Below are 20,322 nucleotides of genomic sequence, written 5' to 3' on the forward strand. Positions count from 1 at the left end.
TGCTGAAAGGAACCTTGCAAATGAAGATTATGACATCTACACACGAAACCTGAAAGTGATACTTTGACTGATTAGATAAAGGAAGAGTTGTTGCTGGTTTTTGTTTTTGATTTTTCAGATGTGGATGAGTACAAACATCTCCACATACAATAACTGGTAAAATTTGCTACAACTGAGACTAAAAACCTTTGGAATGGAAAAGTATACTTCTGAACACTTATACAGGCATCAAAAGAAAGGTGAAAAAAAACCCCACTGCATCATGAATTCATACATTTTAATAACATGAGGATTTTGGTTTGGCTTTCCACACTATCATCAGAAACAAAAACAGAAAGGCAAAAACCTTGGATGAGAGCAAGTGCGTGTGATCTTGTTCAAGAAACGATCGATGGCCGATACACCCAGGCACGCGGCACACGCAACTTCGCAGGGAGTGCTGGCATGTGTGCAGCCGCGGGAGAGAAGGTCACGTTCTGTCGCCGCTCCAACGAACACGGCACGGCAGGCCTGGCTCCGTGAGTGATGGGTGGTCATATTACCGCCACCGAGAACAGTGCGGCTCTCAAGATTTGCATCCCGACCTCCTATCTTGCCGATTTGAATTGCCAAACCCCCTCCGACTTCCTTGGCGCACTTGGATATGAGGCGGTTCTCTCCCAGCAGACCGTAGGATATTCTCATTTTTCGGCCTTCCTACCCTCCCTCTTTCCAAATTGCCGTAACAACTTTGAATACGTGATAGTATTCTTGATGTATCACTCTTTCTACAGTATGTCCCTACCATTCAATCATCAACACCATCTGAATTCTCTGTCTCTTGTGAAGGGAACTTTACATAGGAGAATACCTTTTACATAAACCTGTTACAATGATGAACTCCTCTGTATAGGTTTTGGAGGCATTGCTGAAGATTTATTCAATCTTTCCCCGTCGACCAGCTTTTAAGCAGTGGGCGCGAATTTGAATTTAAATGGGCGTGGTGATGATAATGAAATAATTAACACAACAAAGTGATAAGGGAAAACACAGAAGATGACAATATGCTAGTTCTTGAAACAGTAGCACAAGTAGAAATATATAGTGGCAGGAATAGTGGTGGTTAAAGAAGAAATAAACGTAGTGGTGGTAATAACGCTTAGTGGAACCAGTGACAGTAATGGTAGCCATAATGATATTCAGACTTGTAGACTCTATCCCACTACAAATTCTTACTTCACACATACTTTTTATTTCTTGTGAAATAAAGAGGCTTTATTTGTTTTTCCTTTCTCTTTTCTCCGTTCACATTTTGATGCCATTCACACATTCACTTATATGGTGTGATGTCACAGTATTTTTTTACTGAAGAGATGCATATTAATCATGCCCTGGCAAAAGGGCATCTAGAATAAAATGCCAAAGTTGAATTTGATACTATAAAAGTAGAGTCTCCAAAGAGTACAAGCAAAGTGATGCATTATGTTTTCTCTAAACCTGCATATTCTAAATGTATACAGAAAAGGTTAGCTGTTGTACTTTTTAGTACACTATGAAGCATTAATCAAGTTTTCGTAAGCAATCTTAATGTCGAGCGGCAGGGTTACTTATAGTCTCTTGTACCAGTATGTTAGAGGAGCTAAAGTGACATTTTGAAATATTTTTGGACAATACACTACAGATAACAATAGACATCACTAGTAGTGCCAAACTAGTGACATCAGCCGTAAAGCAATTGCACGAATACAATCTGTATGACAGACCATATCTATATTCATGGTTAATGCTCTGATGCCTATATTCCACAGCTACCCGACTGGATCTCTCAAGAAATCATTTATATCCCCCATTTATTCAGGTCATTTAGAGTACTCCAAGAGTGGAGTGCTTTGACTCCTGTGTAAACAGTTACCATCTGACCCTGCATCACGAAATCTCCAAAACGTCGTAAGACACAGAATTTTAATGAAAGGAAGGGCAGATTCTGAATGAGGAGAACTCAATACAGACTGTCCTTCTTATTAGACCCATCTACATAATGGAGAAAGAGTGCAACCTCTGGAAAAGTGTTTGAGGAGAACAGAGGCTTTGAAGTTCAGGGTACCGTTTCATGAAAGTTGTCAGCGCTGACAAGTTGTCAGTCTCTGACAATCACCATGGTAACAGTCAGTGACCAGATCATCTCAGCCAATCAAAACCATGGATTTTGCTGAAATTGTCGGGGACTGACAACTTGTCAGCGCTGACTAAATTGATGAAACACCCCCCCCCCCCCCCCGGGGTCTATTCAAGTGCTTCATCGCACACAGTGGTGCTCTGTTCAATGATTGGGACAAAAAGCAGGATGAAAAACCCCCTAACAACCACAATGAAGGGATTAACAGACTACTCCTCAATAGGCGTTTTCACATCAGTCCGATGCTTCAAAATAGCGCGCTATTTTCTGACTTGGGAAATTAACTCGATCACGAAATAGCGGGCTATTTGATAATGTGAATACAAATTAGCACGCTAATTGATCGAGAAAATTTCTCGAGCCAACTCGGGAAATTTCCGAAATAGCACGATAATTAATGCGAACTAGCGCGCTATTTGATAATGTTCGGGCTGATGTGAATACGAAATGAAATAGCGCGCTAATTTGCGATCGCGAAAAATATCTCGAGCTTGGATTTTTATCGGGCTGATGTGAAAACGCCAAATGGGTAAGTTATTAGACACCGACAACCACTGCTCTTCTACTTTGCCTTACATGTACTGTACATATAACTGGGACAAACTTTGCTCATTCATGAAGGCATGTCACATTTCAAAATTCCATAACTTTCCGTGATTTTAAAGAAATTTTGACATTAAATTATCGTTCATATTTGCTCTTGTTTGAATCAATCTGAACACACAGCAGAGTTGTAACGCAGTGAAGGCAATAATTATAGAACTCTAACAAGATTCAATGCAAAATCCAAAAAGTACTGGACAGCGTTCATAAGACCTTTTATTGTCTATTACAGTAGAAGCTTTTGTGTACAATGTACAATGTATGTCAAGGTACTATTTGCTGTTGTCATACTTTAATTTTGCTTAGTGAATGTTTGCTGTAAACACAAGCTCACATGGCCTCTACAAGATCATGTATTTCAAGCAAAATCAATAAACATTAAGTAGAACCAACAATTTGACTGGTATGTTTTTTTAAATGAAACTACCCCCCCCCCCCCCATAAATTTAACTTCATAGGTATAAGAAGAAGGCTTGCCAGGTTCTGAGTATTTGCCCCAGATCCTAGCTCACAGGACCATGACACACAATTCCACAAATTACAGCGAGATGCATGAAACTTGTAAGGTACTTTTTTTTTCCCATCCATCTATATCTATCTCTAGATATATGACTGATATATAACATAAAGATAGATGTATTTTATGTAACATACAGATATTGACTGCTTCGAGGGACACGGGGCAAATAGTTTGAACCATGACCTGAAAGAAAGCAGTCAATATTTGTTTTATATACCACATCCCACTTAATTTAAAGATATTTATGCTAAATTAAGGCATTGAAACGAAGCTGTCATGCTACGGGTCAGAGAAAACAGAATTAGATCATTTCACAATGCGCAAGAATAGACACGCGCACAATTCGTAATAGGCAACAACGCAGATATATAAATATGCCTGCAGGATACGCTTATACACATCTTGAAAAGCCACTAGATGATTGCTGGGCAGTATAGCAAAATATGTTTACTGCACCTCTGACCAATCAGAATGGAGGATTCATCAAATGTGACTGTGCATCACAAAACCAACAAAAAGTCACACCCCTTGATTTTACGTGAGAATTTTAAAAAGGTGAATTGAGTCAACCATGTCGATCTTAAGTTTTTCATATTTTCTGAAAGTGCTTGTCTTCTTCTACATTATTCCTAAGTTTGGAATCATAAAATGAGTGGGAAAGTGTGTTTTTAGCAGTTTTTCTACAACCCTTTTTCTTTGTAAAGGAATGAGATCAGGTATGTCTAAGAGGCCCCTTTTCATTTCTTAAAAATCCTTTGCACATCCTCCACTTTCAACTCAAATAACTTTTGAAAGGATAATGCTACTACTTTGAAAGTTGGCATTAATCATGGACAGGATGTATTAACAGAGCATGCTCAATTTCAGCTTAATCTGATAATCCCTTCATTGTTGTTGCAACGGGGTTTACACCCTGTTTTTTTTTGTCCAATTCATCACACAGCTAGCACGGCTTAGTAAAGATTAAGCGCTTGAATAGACCCTGTACTTCAGAGCCTATTTTCTCAGTTCACACTTATCCAGAGGGTGTGCTTTCTTTCCAATATTAAGGCAGGTTAAAAACGTCCATCCGGATTGAGCTACACATCATTTTAAAGCTTAGACTCTGCTCTTTCAGAATCTGCCCTTAAAGAAAAATCTATGTCTGGCGACTTTTTGTTGGTTTTGTGATGCAGGGTCACAAATGAGGTATAGCATATATGAAATAAAACGTTTCATGCGTATGTTTGATCTTCATCCTCCTTTTTCTCTATCTCCATCTCTCTCTCTATCAATACATCACAAGCTTCAATCAGGAAGTGAGGAGGCTGATGGGAGGGAAGGAGGGAGGGAGGGAGGATCTGCCAGGCCATGTGTACAAACTTCTAACTTTCGCAGGCAAGAAGCTACCCAATGATTCAATTACAGGCTTGCTTGACTGCTCCTCATGGCAAGACTAGGGAGGCTACATTCTGCAGATGGAGAGGAATAAAAATGTAGTAAGAAAGAAAGAAAGAGGAAAAAAAACCGCTGGGGGTCCTCAACAGGTTTGACAGTCGCCTCCCCATCACTTTTCTTTGAGGTCGCTGGATGGCTGTGGGCACCGGCAGTTTGCAGGTATTCTTTTCTTTCAGACTGAAAAGGGGAATTCCAGACCAGTTAAAAGTCAGTTTAAAAGGAAAGAATAAATATATGACACACACAAAACAGTTAAAATTTGATCAAAATCAGACTGAAAATAACAAAGTTGTAAAAATTCAGAACGTTGTTATTCTTTTAAACAGATTTTGAACTTGATCGGTTGATTTGAATATTTGAACTATTGATAAAAAGGTGTCAACGCTAACTTGCTGAAATGTTCTTGTAACACATCATGCATAGGCCTTTCTTGATATCGCATTTAAAGTCTTCACAATGCTTCACTAAATATGATGTCTGACCAGCTGCAGATAAGAAAATATTCCATCAGGGAAAGACAAATAAATAAAAAAAAAACACTAAAATTACTCTGGTGTAATCTATCATGGTGAAAATCAGATGTATGAATGATTTAGTGCTACAACATACTTATTTATCTTGGACAACCATTTTTGGATGACTCTCAGATCCAGAGCCTGATACCAAGACAGGCTGAAAACCACATCAAAAACCCGACCAAGAAATTACAATCCTACGAACTCATCATACGACAGTGAGCAGATCCTGATCATACCAATCCCTACCACTCTGTCCAATGAGCATCACTCAGATCAATCAGTGCTCATTCATGTTGAAGCTTTTGGCCAACCACCCGTAACACAACAACTCCACAATGGCCTTTAGGACTAGATCACATCACAATTGTGCAAATTTAAGGTCTTCACTAAACCTGCTTGACTGCAATATTGATACTGATATACCTGAAAAAAAAAATCAATCTCACATACTGTCCCATGTCCCATGACCATAACTGTGTACTACAATGAAGCATCTCTACAAATGCAGTGTACATTGTACATGGTCCATAACAAGTTTTTGTTTTGTTTTGTTTTATTTTGTTTTTGTTTTTTTGTTTTTTTTTTGGGGGGGGGGGGTGGGGGTGGAGTAATAATGAAGCATCTAAATCTTGACAGCCAAAATGATGCATGCACTTATATGTATGCACTTTTCCAAGCAAGTATGTCGAGGGCTGTATGTTTGATGAACAGGCCACGGAGTTTGTGACACAGCTGTCATTCAGAATGTCGTTTGCAGTTCACAGATGGCTTTGGCCACTCATTACAGTCTCTAAATGGCTCTTGACTCTAAATATGATTGGATACACTGGTGTCTAAATGGCTCTGGACTCTATAAATGGTTGGAAACACCAGTGTCTAAATGGCTTTTGACTCTACATATGATTGGATACACCGGTGTCTAAAGGCCCCTTGATTCTATATGACTGGATACACCGGTGTCTATTGAAATGACTCGACTTTAAATATGATCAGAAAAACCGGTGTCTAAATGGCTCTTGACTCTATAATATGGTGGGATACACCGGTGTCTAAAGGCCTCTTGACTCCACATATGATTGGATACACCAGTGTCTAAATGGCTCTTGACTCTACATATGATTGGATACACCGGTGTCTAAATGGCTCTTGACTCCACATATGATTGGATACATCGGTGTCTAAATGGCTCTTGACTCTACATATGATTGGATACACCGGTGTCTAAATGGCTTTTGACTCTACATATGATTGGATACATCGGTGTCTAAATGGCTTTTGACTCTACATATGATTGGATACACCAGTGTCTAAATGGCTTTTGACTCTGTATGATTAAAAACACATTTCAGAGGGGTGATTAAAGGCAGGAAATTCTTTAGTATATGCTGAAAACCTAAAAGTGGCAAAGAACGATACCCTAGTTGGACATCATATATCTAGTTTTTCTCTGGAAATACTATATATATGGACAGGAGGAGACAGATTGTGTCGGAGGAATACATATCTGTACACCTACGCATGATGCTCCTTCTCAGAAGTGGGTAGAGAGATATATCGAAGCGACCAAGGACTGATTTATGAGTGTAGATATACGAAGAGACAGTCTCAATAATATACACTCTAAAGTTTGACGTTGAATTAAAGTACTGTGAAATGAAATAGTCCTATTCAACATTCAATGCCAAAGTACAATAGATGAAACATCACAAGCTCATATGTGAACCATCACAGCACGTCCCCAATAACATGCAGATTTGAAAATCAAGATGTCTCCAAAATAAGCTTGATCTGGATGAAACAAAAGTAAGAGGTTTTGATATTTGTCCCAAAGTCAGAAGTTTGATTATATCTTAACTACATCCTGTCTGAATTTTTAAGTCTAAAAGTCTTGGAAATGAGATGAATTTTTGTTTTAATGAAGTATGACTCTCAACAATGACCCATTGTTATAAATGCCATGCCTCCTGCATGCCTGAGGGCCATCTACTACTTCAAGTCAAATTTTCTCTAAACTATGACTGTCTGGTGGCTGGCTGTCTTTCAAAGGCTATGGAAAAGGTTTTGGGAGCAGGTGACACATATCCAAGATTCAATCAAAAATATGAAAATACCACAATCGTAACGATTAATGGTCAAATGATGTATTCAGACTGAAGCGGTATAAGGTAACATGAAACAACACAAAAAAAAAATCTGGGCTCTTGACATACAAATCTATCATCATTTACAAGTAAGACAAACACACAGATTATAAATGTGCTCATATGATTGGATGACAGCAAGATGGGAAAGTGTGATGGTCTATCTCTTTGAACACACACACACACACACACAAGGTAAAAAACATACATATACACACATACACATACATACTTGTATATGCTCGAACATTCATACACCCGAAAGGACAAAAAGAAGAAAAGACAAACGGCTTCCTTCTTTTTTATCACACACTGTAAAACTGGACATCACAACATCTGTCTCCATCAAAAGCTCCCAAGGGGGATTGGAAAGTTCGAACTTTCATGTTGAGATTTTACCAAAAAGGATCAACAGAGAACATCACCTCACTACCCTGCATGTAGCTGTGACTGGTAGAAGAACATTCAACTAGTTTACTGAGTAGACCACTAATTTAATAGATACACAAGAAGAACACCAGAGATACAGATAAAAGATCAATCAAAACCTGATTGAAAGTATCTCATTATTTAAATGTATATATGGAAGGTAGGAATAAATGTCCAGTTAAAACATGAGATTTAGTGTAAACTTTTAGACAAGTAATGAATGAAATGTTATTGCCCCTAATTGGCTCCTTAACTAACAATAAAGGGGGGGGGGGTAGATAAACCATGTCAGCATGGTATGACTATGATTTCAAGCACATCAAGGTTAACAGGATGTGTATTAGATAAGCAGCAATGGGATAGATTTAGTTCAACGCAATTTGATTTTAAAGACTTAAATGTAGATACCCACAGGTTTAGCTTCTGTCCACATCATTCATCAGCTTTAAAGTTAGTGGATTGTCTTGGAAAAAAAACATGGATTTCAAAAGCAAATTCATAACATAAGTTTGAATGTTAAAAAAATCAAATTGGCAAAAAGAAAATAGTTGGAATTCATCTGGCTAAACAGAAAAAAAAGAAAAAAGTATCACTTCAAGGCATTGATCTGCAATGTAATACATTATGCAGTAGTCAAATTAACATTTGTAAATGAGGTTAATGTATGAATATATGACAAATGGGTTTTAAAGACAATAGAGAGTAAAGGTAAAGTGAGGTAGAGACAGTGAGTGAGACTGACCTTCGACCTCTGGCTTGTCCTCGGTGAGGAGGGGGCAGGAAGTACTGAACCTGGAGAGGGACTCTCTTCTGGCACCCTGCGGAGACAAACGAGCATTATCGGGAATCATTACTCGGGTAAAGTACAGCACCTCCACCAGCATATATTTCAGGCCGTCTTCCACCGGAGCCATCTTGGTTGTGGCGCTGCCGATGTGCCAGGAGCAGCTGGTGTCGTCGTCGGGCGTCGGCGGGGAGGGCTCCGCCGCGACCGCATCGGTGCTCGGCGACATCTGGGCCAGCCACGTCTCCATCTCCGTCTGCTGCGGCAGCGGGGGCAGTGTGGAGGGCCGACGCCGCGACGACACGGTGGACGAGCGGCGCGAGGCGGCCGAGGAGGAGCGGCGGCGAGTCCAGCCATCCATGCATGCAGGTCAGCAGTGCCACGATTAGCAAACAATATGTTTGATGACAAACAGCCGGTTAAGGAGGGGGAGAAAAAAAGGGGGACCTCCAAGACATCACATTATGCACAGAGCAATCCTAGCAGGTTCCGCTGACTCAAAGTATACCAGCATCAATGTGAATGCTTCATTGCATTTTTTCCTTCCCTGTTTTTTTTTTTTTTTACCCCCTTCTTTCTTTTAATTCCGTCTACTCCCGACAGATAGCCAGTCGCTGCTAAAAATGCTCCTATTCAATTAGTTTACAACTTCCTGGCTTGCTTGCCGATTGGTCATTACACAGCATGGTTTCTGCAGAAAACTAAGCCACTGCAAATTCCTCCCTCCAAACTGGAGTTGTGCCGTACCCCTGCTGACAGCAATGGATCAATCTAGTGTCTACACGGAGCTGTCATAAGCACAAATGCCAAATTGTGGCGTACAAATATGTGTGAAGAGGAAACTCGGTGAACACAATGGAGCGCCCGACAGTGAGGCAGTTGATTCCACTGATGGCGACGGGGGAAGAGGAAGTCGCAGGTAATAATTCAAATAGAATAATTCCTCTCAACATGCGCACACATCCAACAAGTAAAAGCAGATCAAAAGGGAGCATTCGGACAGATGCCCGTGGCAGTGTTGCGAGATGCACACTGCTGTGCAGGAGGGAAAACTCCAAAATTAAGACATGCTCACGGAAAGGAGGGGAGGGGAGGGGAGAGGAGGGGAGAGGAGGGGAGGGGAGGGGAGGGGAGGGGAGGAAAGGAGTGGATGAGGGAATAGATTGCGTCAAAAGTGACTCCGATCACTGAAGTGGAGGTCAATGTTCTAGCATGAGATGACAATTTCCTTTGTGCTTTTATTTCCACCATCCTCTTTTCGCCATCTTCCACGCGGGCAACAGGGAGGCGGTGCGGACGAGAAAAGTGATAAGATAACCTCCCTCGGGAATGGGAGCCAGCCAAAATTAGGGTGTCAGCCTTTTGTGTTCCAGCACCAAAAAATGGTATCGAATGAAACAGTGCCTTGGGATGGACGCACCGAGCTCCCTCTTCTAGATCAAGTGTTAATGCCACATCTGTAATGGAAGATTCTAATTTCTGACGACGTCATTCGAGGCACACTGATAGTTTACATTCCCACAAGAGAGAGTTCAAATATTGAGTGTGATGTCGGCAGGTACAACTGTATATTCATCTCTTTCTTCTTCACCCATTGTAACCTACATGTACGGTACATATCTGGCTCCACATCCTCATTTCAACCACTCCCCAAGAAATCTCCATCCTCACCACTCACTACAGGTGTCCTCACCAAAATAACTGCAGAAAGGATGATATCAGCAGCATATCATTAGCTGAGGTGATGAAAGGCACTGACACTGAACAGACAGAATAATAGAACCGTACTTTCTACATCGTAATTAGGCAAGGTTTTCATGCATACATTAGCGATGATTAAATCTACTGGCAACTTATAAAATTCTTCCATTTGATGTTATGGTGAAAATGTTTTACTCATTACATTACAAATCCATTTTCTATTCTGTCAAAAAGTCTGTCTTTTTTAAATCCATCCTTCACAACACTCAATTATTTTTTTCTTTATATATTTTATCTTTTGATGTCAGCTCTCGTTAATACCATTTTTGTTCTCTTCAAATGCGTCCTATTTGCCCCGATTTAATCTATCAAAGTCATATCTAGATTAGTATACTGACAAACAGAACATGTCTCTTTTATTTGGTATTTCTCACTTGAAAGTAAAAGTTACTGCCACAAAATTAATGCATGAATAACTTCAAGCCAGTGTATATTAGCCAAAACTAATTATTTCTATATAAACAAGTGAATACAATTTTGAAAGGTATTGAAAAGTAACATCATCCGTCAGGAGACAAAACCCTGAATGTATAATATGTTTAGCTACAGCTACAATGTATGTATGTACATAATATAAAAGAATGTTTATACATTGTATGTATGACATGTGTGTATGCATGCATGTGTGTATGTGTTTGTTGTATGTAATCAGTATGTAGTTCTCACGATCTCTTGGTGTACTGTTATACACATTATAAAGTATCAATAATTATGTTTCCGAAATCGTCTTTTCCAAAGTCAAATGTCAAGTTTGTGTGAACTAAAAACCAGTCCTATAGGAATGTTTGTGCAAACAAACAATTAGCTCTTATGAACTAATGTCTTGCATTTTAGAACAAAACCTATACCAGGGCCTTAAAAATTGAACTACAAACAAAAAATAAATAAAATAAAAAATTACCACGGTGAACACTCTCCCACATTGACCGGGAGCATCCCAAGAAATAGCCCTACTGATTGCTAAAATCACAGAGAGATAACCTGGGGTTGAGGCAGGACAACTCACTGTGACCATTAAAGGACAAGTCCACCTTCATATACATAAGGATTGAGAGAATGCAGCAACATTAGCAGAACACATCACTGAAAGTTTGAGGAAAATTGGTCAATCTGTTCAAAAGTTACGAATACTTTAAGTATCTGTGCAGTCACTGCTGGAAGAGAAGACTACTACAGTATATGATGTCACATGCGTACAACTATATAAGGAAAATAAAAAGAGAATTTCACAAAACTTTACTTTTTGAATAAAGTGCACAGTTCTTCGACTTGCTACTGACGATGTTAAGGGTAATATCATTCCCCCTGCCTTCTGAAAGAGAGAAGTCGAGTGTTCTTTTTGTTATGGGAGAAAAATGGAAATATGCTGAATTTTCTTTATTCTTTCTTTATATCGTTGTACTCATGTGACATCACAAGCTATAGTAGTCTTTTCATCCAGCCATGACTGAGCACAAACTTAAAAAATTCATAACTTTTTAATGGATTGTCCGATTTTGCTCAAACTCTCACTGATGTGTTCTATTGATATTGCTGCATTCACTCAACCCACATGTCTATGAAGGTGAACTTGTCCTTTAAAACTAAAACGATATTCACACGATGTGCAGGTGACCGACTCATCATACTACTTGCCTGCACTAATCTCTTTTCCTCTATATGACATGCTGCCACAAGCTGAGATAGCCTAGTACACAGCACAAAGAACGACAGCTGAAGCAACAACAAGAAAGAAAAAAAAAGAACTGCACACAAAATACACACATACACACAGAAAACAACAACTTGTCTTTTCTTTTTCTTTTCCCAGAAACAAATTAGATCCAAACTCAATAAGGACTTGGTTAGTGGCGAGTCCTGAATTGTAAATCTGAAACCTGATAAGGGCACGGCATATGTTATCAAGTGCAACATATGCTAAAGAATGGAGATTGAATAGCAGGGGGGAAACAGCACATAAAATATGAGTAGGCTGCATCTCTCTAGCTATCCAAAAATAGTTGGGGAAAAAGCTCCGGGGAGAGAGAAATGACTATTCCCATGACCAAAATATCGCAGTAAGACTAAAGTTATAGAGTGCATATATCATACAAAGACAACATAGAGCATTAAATCTGTTCAGGTGAAGGTTTTCCATGCACAGAAGCTACATACGTCCATATTCCGTTGGCAGTGCATATCTGACATTTTCACATCTTCAGAAGATGGTTATGGTAACATATTGGACGAGGGCTGAACATCACAGGTTTCCATCAACTTTCTATTTCTCTCACAAGTATCACACTCTAATTTCTGATTGAATGAAATATTAAGTTAAGCAATGGTTTTCAACAATGACTTTCAATATGACACAAAAAGGCATATTTCACTGTTATGCCTAACATCTAAAACACTACATGGGCATAAAAACTCATCAACAGGACTTACGAGTACAAAAAGTTACTATGAATTATGTCATTCCTTTAAATAACAACTAAAGCTGCACTAAAGGGAAAAACAACACTCCACACTGAAAAATGAAGCTCCAAAACGCGAATTTGAATTTGTGCACTACAAACCAATTTTCAGCCCAATTTTGATATTCTGAATTGTATCCCTGTTCTATACTTACTTTATTTTACTTATATTCTGATCCTAATGTCATATGTCATTTCTTTATCAATGATCATTCTTGATGAGCAATACTCAAGACGAAACTGCCTTGTCATTCACGGAGTCAAGGAAACAACCGGCGAACGCACTGACCAACTGATCTGCGATCTTGCGAAGGGGAAGCTGAACGTCGACATCAAACCGGAGGACATCGACCGATCGCATAGGATAGGTGAGCGAGGAAGGAATGACAGAAAAGGACGGCCACTTCATCGCCCAATCATCGTCAAGTTCTGCGGCTACGGACCGAGGTCGTCAGTCTACGCCTCGAGATCCAAACTGAGGTCGACTGGCATCTACATTCACGAGAATCTGACAAGTGAACGACAGAGTCTCCTGAGAAAGGTGAAGCTGAAATACAACCAACATGATCACAAGGTATGGACCCAAGACGGAAAAATCAAAGTCAAAACAACCAACAGACTGTTCACGATAGCAACACATTCCGACTGGAAAGAACACTGCGAACGGTTTTTGAAGTAACTCACGCGACCCATATTACCATTTCTATGTTTCCTTACTCCGGCCTAATTTAACTTTAATTTATTCGATGTAAACATAGGAGGCTGTTGAGAATCCAGGCAAGTGAACTTTTGAACTCCTCTTGAACTTTTCTCTCTGTTATTTCTTTTCAATTCTGCCTGCCTCAAATTCCGCAGGCGCGCTTGTGGTCACGGTGTTATGTAAGCATTTATTGTTGTATATGTTGTAATGAAGTGTTGTGTCTGTCTCTCCTGTGTACGATGGAATCAAATCAAACTAGTATGTTCATGTGGTAGGCAGTGTCATGTAAAATGTTCTGGCATTAACCTGGACTTGCACTCTATCCATTGGAAATGTGATTTTTGTATATTGAGTGAGCTTCCTTTCAATCATTACATCGACGATCAAGAATTTCAGAGCACTTTGTATTCATGTTTCCATGGCGACAGAAACTCTATTTCCCCAAATCTAAACTCCTATGTGTTTGATGCAGTGCAAATGAATGATTATCATGTTTCAGGTGATGATATGGAGACCCCATGTAATCATTATTTTAGTGACGATTTCAATAAGAATTTCTGTAATGTGAATACTGATGAATATTTTTCCATATTTCATTTAAATTCCAGAAGTTTATCCGCTAATTTTTCAAGTATTTCTGATTATATTTCAACGTTAGATCACAAGTTTTCGATCTACGCGTTTACTGAAACCTGGTTCAAACCATTTGTTCCGTCTTTGTATAGTATACCTGGATATTCTTTTATTCACAAACCGCGACAAAACCGGAGAGGTGGTGGCGTCTGCATATATGTTGACAGCGCATTGACATATGATGAGAGAACTGATTTGTCTTTCTCAAATGATTTCGTTGATACCATATTCATAGAGGTGAAACAGAAACGCGATAAAAACATTATCGTGGGAGTTGTTTACAAGGCCCCGGACACTGATTCTAGTGCATTTAACGACTTGCTCGGAAATTGTATCTCTAACATAGCTAAAGAAAATAAATTTTGTTACATTGTTGGTGATTTTAATTATGATATATTGAAATATTCTACACATTCCGCCACTGGTGATTTCTTGAGCATAATGTATGAAAATTGTTTTAGGCCTTTGATTACTAAGCCCACTCGTTTAACTCAATCTTCCTACACCTGCATTGATAATATATTTACAAATGTCATGGATAAACCTATTATACCTGGGGTACTTTTCTCAGATATAACAGACCATCTACCGATCTTTCATATTACAAAGTCACATTGTGCTCAAGATACCCACTGCCCGAAAAGACATTGTAAACGGACCTTGAAAAAAATTGTGTGTGATGATCTCTTACGTGAATTGTATTCTAACAACTGGTCATGTGTCGAAAACTGTAAAGACCCCAATATTGCATATGAAGCTTTTATGAATGAATTTGAGTCCATGTGTGAAAAACATACGGTAGAATACAATGAGGCATTTAGGGGAAAGAAATACACTCCTAGGAAACCATGGATGACAAAAGGGATTATGTCATCAATTGCAAAAAAGCAGAGATTATATCGGAAACATATCACCTCCCCTTCCAAAAGAAATGAATTTTTGTACAAACAATTTAGAAATAGACTTAATAGACTTATTCGATTACGGAAGCAAGAGTATTACACACGTTTACTGGAACGAAACAAAAATGATATTTGTAAAACTTGGAAAGTTATCAATGAAATTCTGGGCAGACAAAGCAATGCCTCTAGATTGCCTCAACGTATTCTGAAGGGTCACAGATTAATAGAAGATGATCAAATGATTGCCAATATATTTAATTCTTATTTTGCATCAATAGGTTCTTGTATTTCAAAAAATGTCAACAAATCCTCAAACCATTTTTCAGATTATCTGGGCAATCAAGTAAATAAATCAGTTTTCTTTTTTCCTACTGATGAAAATGAAATCATCAAGGTCGTACAACGTTTAAAAAATACTTTGTCTGCTGGACATGATGATATAAGTGTTGTATTTATTAAGAAAACTGTTTTTGCAATTGCCAAGCCTCTTTCTATTATATTCAATTTATCGTTAACCACAGGTGTTGTACCAGATGCATTTAAGATCGCCAAAGTAATTCCAATTTATAAGAAAGGCGACAAACAAGCAATAGAAAATTACCGTCCTATTTCTCTTTTACCTGCATTTTCGAAAATCCTCGAACGCATTATCTATAATAGATTGTATGATCATTTGCTCCAGAACAAAATACTGGCCAAAGAACAGTTTGGATTTCGACCTTTATACTCAACTGAATTAGCTCTTTTACATACCCTCGAACAAATCCTTTCTTCACTCGACAACAAAGAAACCGTGATTGCCCTGTACGTTGATTTAAGTAAAGCTTTTGATTCGCTCGACCATAGCATTTTGCTGCACAAACTGGAACACTATGGTGTTAGAGGTGTACCCCTCAGTTGGTTCAGGGATTATCTGACAGATCGTAAGCAGTTCACATGTATTAATGGCACAAACTCTAGTACTTTACCTTTGACGTGTGGGGTCCCTCAAGACAGTATTTTGGGCCCTCTTCTTTTTTTAATATACGCTAATGATATAATAAATACATCAAAGTTTTTACAATTCATTCTGTATGCAGATGACACAAATATATTGTTTTCACATAGAGATGTAAATACTCTGTATAGTACTGTCAACACTGAAATGATGTACGTTTGTGACTGGCTCCGAGCTAATAAGCTACAGATAAATGTTGATAAGACAAAATATATGATATTCCACTCTAACAGAAGTTTTCGGCAAGATGTTTCATTGGTTTCGTATTCAGAAATTAAGATAGATAATCGAATTATTGATCAAGTTGATAGTATTAATTATTTAGGAGTTATTATTGATGATAAATTGACTTGGACTAAACATATAAATAATATTCATGGGAAGATAAGTATCTCTATTGGTATAATGCGTAAGCTTTGTTCAATACTGCCGAAACATACTCTTTTTATGTTGTATAATGCCTTTATCTTGCCTCATTTTGATTATTGTAATCTCGTATGGTCTGGAACCAGCTTAACTAATTTGTGTCGTTTATTTGTTTTACAGAAAAAAGCAATTCGAATTTGTTCAAACGCCAACTCTCTTGACCACACCGCTCCACTTTTCAAAATATGGAATACTCTCACTCTGTCTGACAGTGTCTTAGTCAAACTTGGTCTTTTTATGTATAAATACTCGAATGCAATTTTACCTGACATTTTTTATGGTTCTTTTACACTGAATTGTGCATTACATACCATTGAAATTCGAAATAAGGATAACATTGTGTTGCCATTTTGTCGCTTGAGCATAAAGCAAAAAAATTCTGTTTTATATAAAGGTGCTAAGTTTTGGAATAATTTGGATTCAATTTTTAAGAATGTATCCACTCAAAGTGCTTTTAAGTCTAGATATAAACAATATCTTTTAAATGCCTATTGAATTGTATCAGTCCATCTTTGTTAGTCTTGTTCTGTCTGTTTGTTTTTATTTGTGTAATGTAGTAGCATATGTCTTTTATTTCATCTTATTTGTCTATGTTATCTGTAACTGTCATTAAGTAATCTGAATGTAACTCTGAATTTGCATTTGCATGTATATTCTTATGTATCCAACTCTCCTAAAGGGGATCACTTGTCTCAAGCCTTTGGCTTTCTTTGTGAACTCCCCTACACATTTTACTCTGTATATATTTCCATTTTTATGATTATCAATAAAGTGAATTGAATTGAATTGAATTGAATTGAATATATTTTTAAATTATAAACATGATAGTTTCAGTCCTTGGACTGCTAATGTCTGGTCTTTATTTGAAATAAACCATTACTTCAATTTGATTATTTTAGTCAGATTGATTTAGGCACCAGAGGAAGTAATAAACAAGCATGACCCTTCTCCACGCCAATGCTGAAGGAAAGCCCTCGTTTTAGTTGATTTTGACTAATACTGTATATATATAAGGAAAAACAGAAACCCATAAGATGCTAAATATTGGGTTTGCTATATTTTAGTTTGTTGGTCTGTTTTGGTTTATTTTTTTACTTTCCCATTAATGTGTCGCCGCTTCATACTGGCTTTGCTACAGGTGACAATCACAATTCTGTATACAACTTGTTATACAATTCCATCACAATTTGGTATGTGGTTCAGTCACATCCTTTCCTAACTGCTTGAAAACCTTTAACCACATATATTGCAAAAGAAAGGTAATTGGCACCAGAGAAGCTCTTTAATGCTTCTTTTTTCTGTCTGTTTGTAAGTAAACATCTAAATGCTTTCTTTAAGTTGCTTCATTACTCTTTAACTCGAGTGATAAATATCTTTAAATAGCCCCAGAAAGCATATCATTTCTCACTTTCTGATGACCTTTAAGCTGACACTTCCAACCTAACAGACTCCATTCAAGAGCTGAAGCAACAACAAACACAATGTAGAAGTGGAAAGTAATTTTTTCGCGCTCGGGCATGTATGATGAAGTTCGCCTGTTTTCATTCCCACAGAATCAAAATTTAAGATATTACATCATATGACAATAACAAAACTGTGTGCATTTAATCTCACACTGATTTCATGTCACGCAAAATCTGCAAAAAATTCCACTTTCAGAGTGCTTTGTTTGACATCCCTTTCAAATTAATTCTCTGCTTTTAAAGGGGTTCCTTTAAAGTGGAAGGTGCATCTAAAGGGATTGTGAGCATCGTGTGCTTAACAACTTGTATCAAGACGTCTGTCTAAATTTAATCTATGTGCTAGATGAACTATTATGATCCTGAGGGACAGTAAAACGATGCTTTGTCAGAGACGCAAGAAATTCTGAGGATGAATAATGATGTAGGGGTACAAAAACGCTGAGACAAATGATCATGACAAAGTGACTTTGCAAAACATGCTTGGCGTCATCTTATAGTGCCCAAAGTATGCATTCAGCCGTAAGTTGGGACTCTAACATGCCCATCTCTAGCAGCAGCCTGATCAATATCCTAGAAGGAAGCTGAATATTTCCCTACGGACCACTCTACGAACAGTTGACATAAGCTGTTACAAACACTCCTGTTCAAAAAAAAAACATGAAAGGTAATCTGTAGGTAGCATCTTACAACAGCGGGTTGCTTGTGATATTCAAGGTCAGAGTGAGACTTACGAACCTCCACAGAACAAAATGAATCTCATCCTTTTTCTTTTTTCCTGGAAAATCATGGCCATGTCTCCTGATTGTCTTTTCAAGAGGAAAATACTCAAAATATAACCTTACTTTGAAGTTTTGACCACAAATGGAATATTGTTATTCAATCTCTCAAAGAATCAATTTCAAATCATGTTCAGGATGGCTTTCTCAGCTATGGGGGGCAGGGGTGATAATGTTGTCATCTCAGAAACTCCCAATGACCTGTATAACTTTGGGAATCCTCATTAAAGGGAACACAAACCCAAAGAGCAATGTGGATTGAGTAAAAGCATTATCATTAGTAGAACACATCCGTGAAAGTTTGAGGAAAATCAGACAACCGATGCAAAAGTTATGAATTTTTACAGTTTTGGTGTTGGGACCGCTGGATGAGGAGACTACTAGAGGTTATGACGTATGAGTGGACTACAAAATAAAGAAAATATAAAAGGAATTCCACAAAAATTCACTTTTCTAGCAAAATGAAAGAGTACTTGACTAACCGCTTTCAGAAAGCAGGGGGAATAATTGTTACCCCTAACATATTATGTCAGTATCAAGTTGATGGAATATGTAATTTTCATGAAAAATGAATTTCTATTGAATTCCCTTTATATTTTCTTTATATTGTAGTCCACTCATACGTCATAACCTCTAGCAGTCTCCTTACCCAGCAGTTCCAACACCAAAACTTTAAAAATTAATTTTTGCATCGACTGCCTGATTTTCCTCAAACTTTCACTGATGTGTTCTACTAATATTACTGCTTTCACTCAATCCACATTGCTCTTTGGGTTTGCATTCCCTTTAATATATTTTTTTTAACGTTATCAATTTTACTCAAATCTGAAATCAGTCCACAGATTTATTCTTCCAATTCAAGTATTCTATTCTTTCAATAATCTAGCAATTAACAACTTTTAGAGGCCATGGTTTGTAGTCATTAACCTATTGACAAAAACATAATTCTCATAAATTTGCCTTTCTGTAAAACCAATACAAGACTTATGTAGTGATGACATCCTTACCCTATCAAATTTGCATCAAAATGTACAATCTCATAAGAATTACCATGGTTATCAAATACCACAGTAATTTGTTGTCACTGTACTCATTGGCGAAATACCAAGGTAATAGATACAGCGGTATTTCGGTTGGTACCATTCTCAATTCACGAAATACTGTGGTAATACTGTGGTACTTCTGGCCTGAAAGTACATCTCTCCAAGGTAAGCACTGTGCATACCCATATCTCTTACAACAGGGAAAAGACAGGACATGAAAAATACACCGAAGTACGGTGGGTGATATTTCGTGACACAATTCAAACTGAAAGTTTGCATGTGTGATTCACGCAGAGTTTGAATTACAACCCTGAGTATGATATTTCGCGAGGTATTTCATGGCACAATTCACATTCACAGCTTGCACATGTATATTTTGCGCAAAGTTGGAATTTCCATCCTAAATACCACAATATTTCGCAAGGTATTTTGGGGTGTACATGTATTTGCATTCACATTACAAAGCACTGCGTTGAATACTGTGGTATTTCATCATAAGTGTGAAGGGGCCTAATCTCACCACTGACTTTAGAAGTTGACCTCGTGTTACACTAAAGGTTTGAATTTCCATCCTGAAT

The 20,322-nt window shown here is 38.0% G+C and overlaps 1 protein-coding gene across 1 annotated transcript in view; it reads right to left on the reverse strand.

Moving 5' to 3' along the window:
• Positions 1-8,406: 8,406 nt before the first annotated feature.
• Positions 8,407-20,322, reverse strand: part of LOC139714877 (uncharacterized) — a 40,205-nt gene continuing 28,289 nt past the window's right edge. The window contains exon 7 of the mRNA XM_071626526.1: positions 8,407-8,621. Coding sequence (XP_071482627.1) covers positions 8,490-8,621 — 132 coding nt within the window. The 3' untranslated portion in view covers positions 8,407-8,489. The remainder of the gene's footprint in view (positions 8,622-20,322) is intronic.

Source organism: Diadema antillarum, unplaced genomic scaffold, assembly GCF_040938485.1.
Source record: "Diadema antillarum isolate AM-2024a unplaced genomic scaffold, OU_Dant_1.0 seq00002492_RagTag, whole genome shotgun sequence".
NCBI classification, from domain to species: Eukaryota; Metazoa; Echinodermata; class Echinoidea; order Diadematoida; family Diadematidae; genus Diadema; species Diadema antillarum.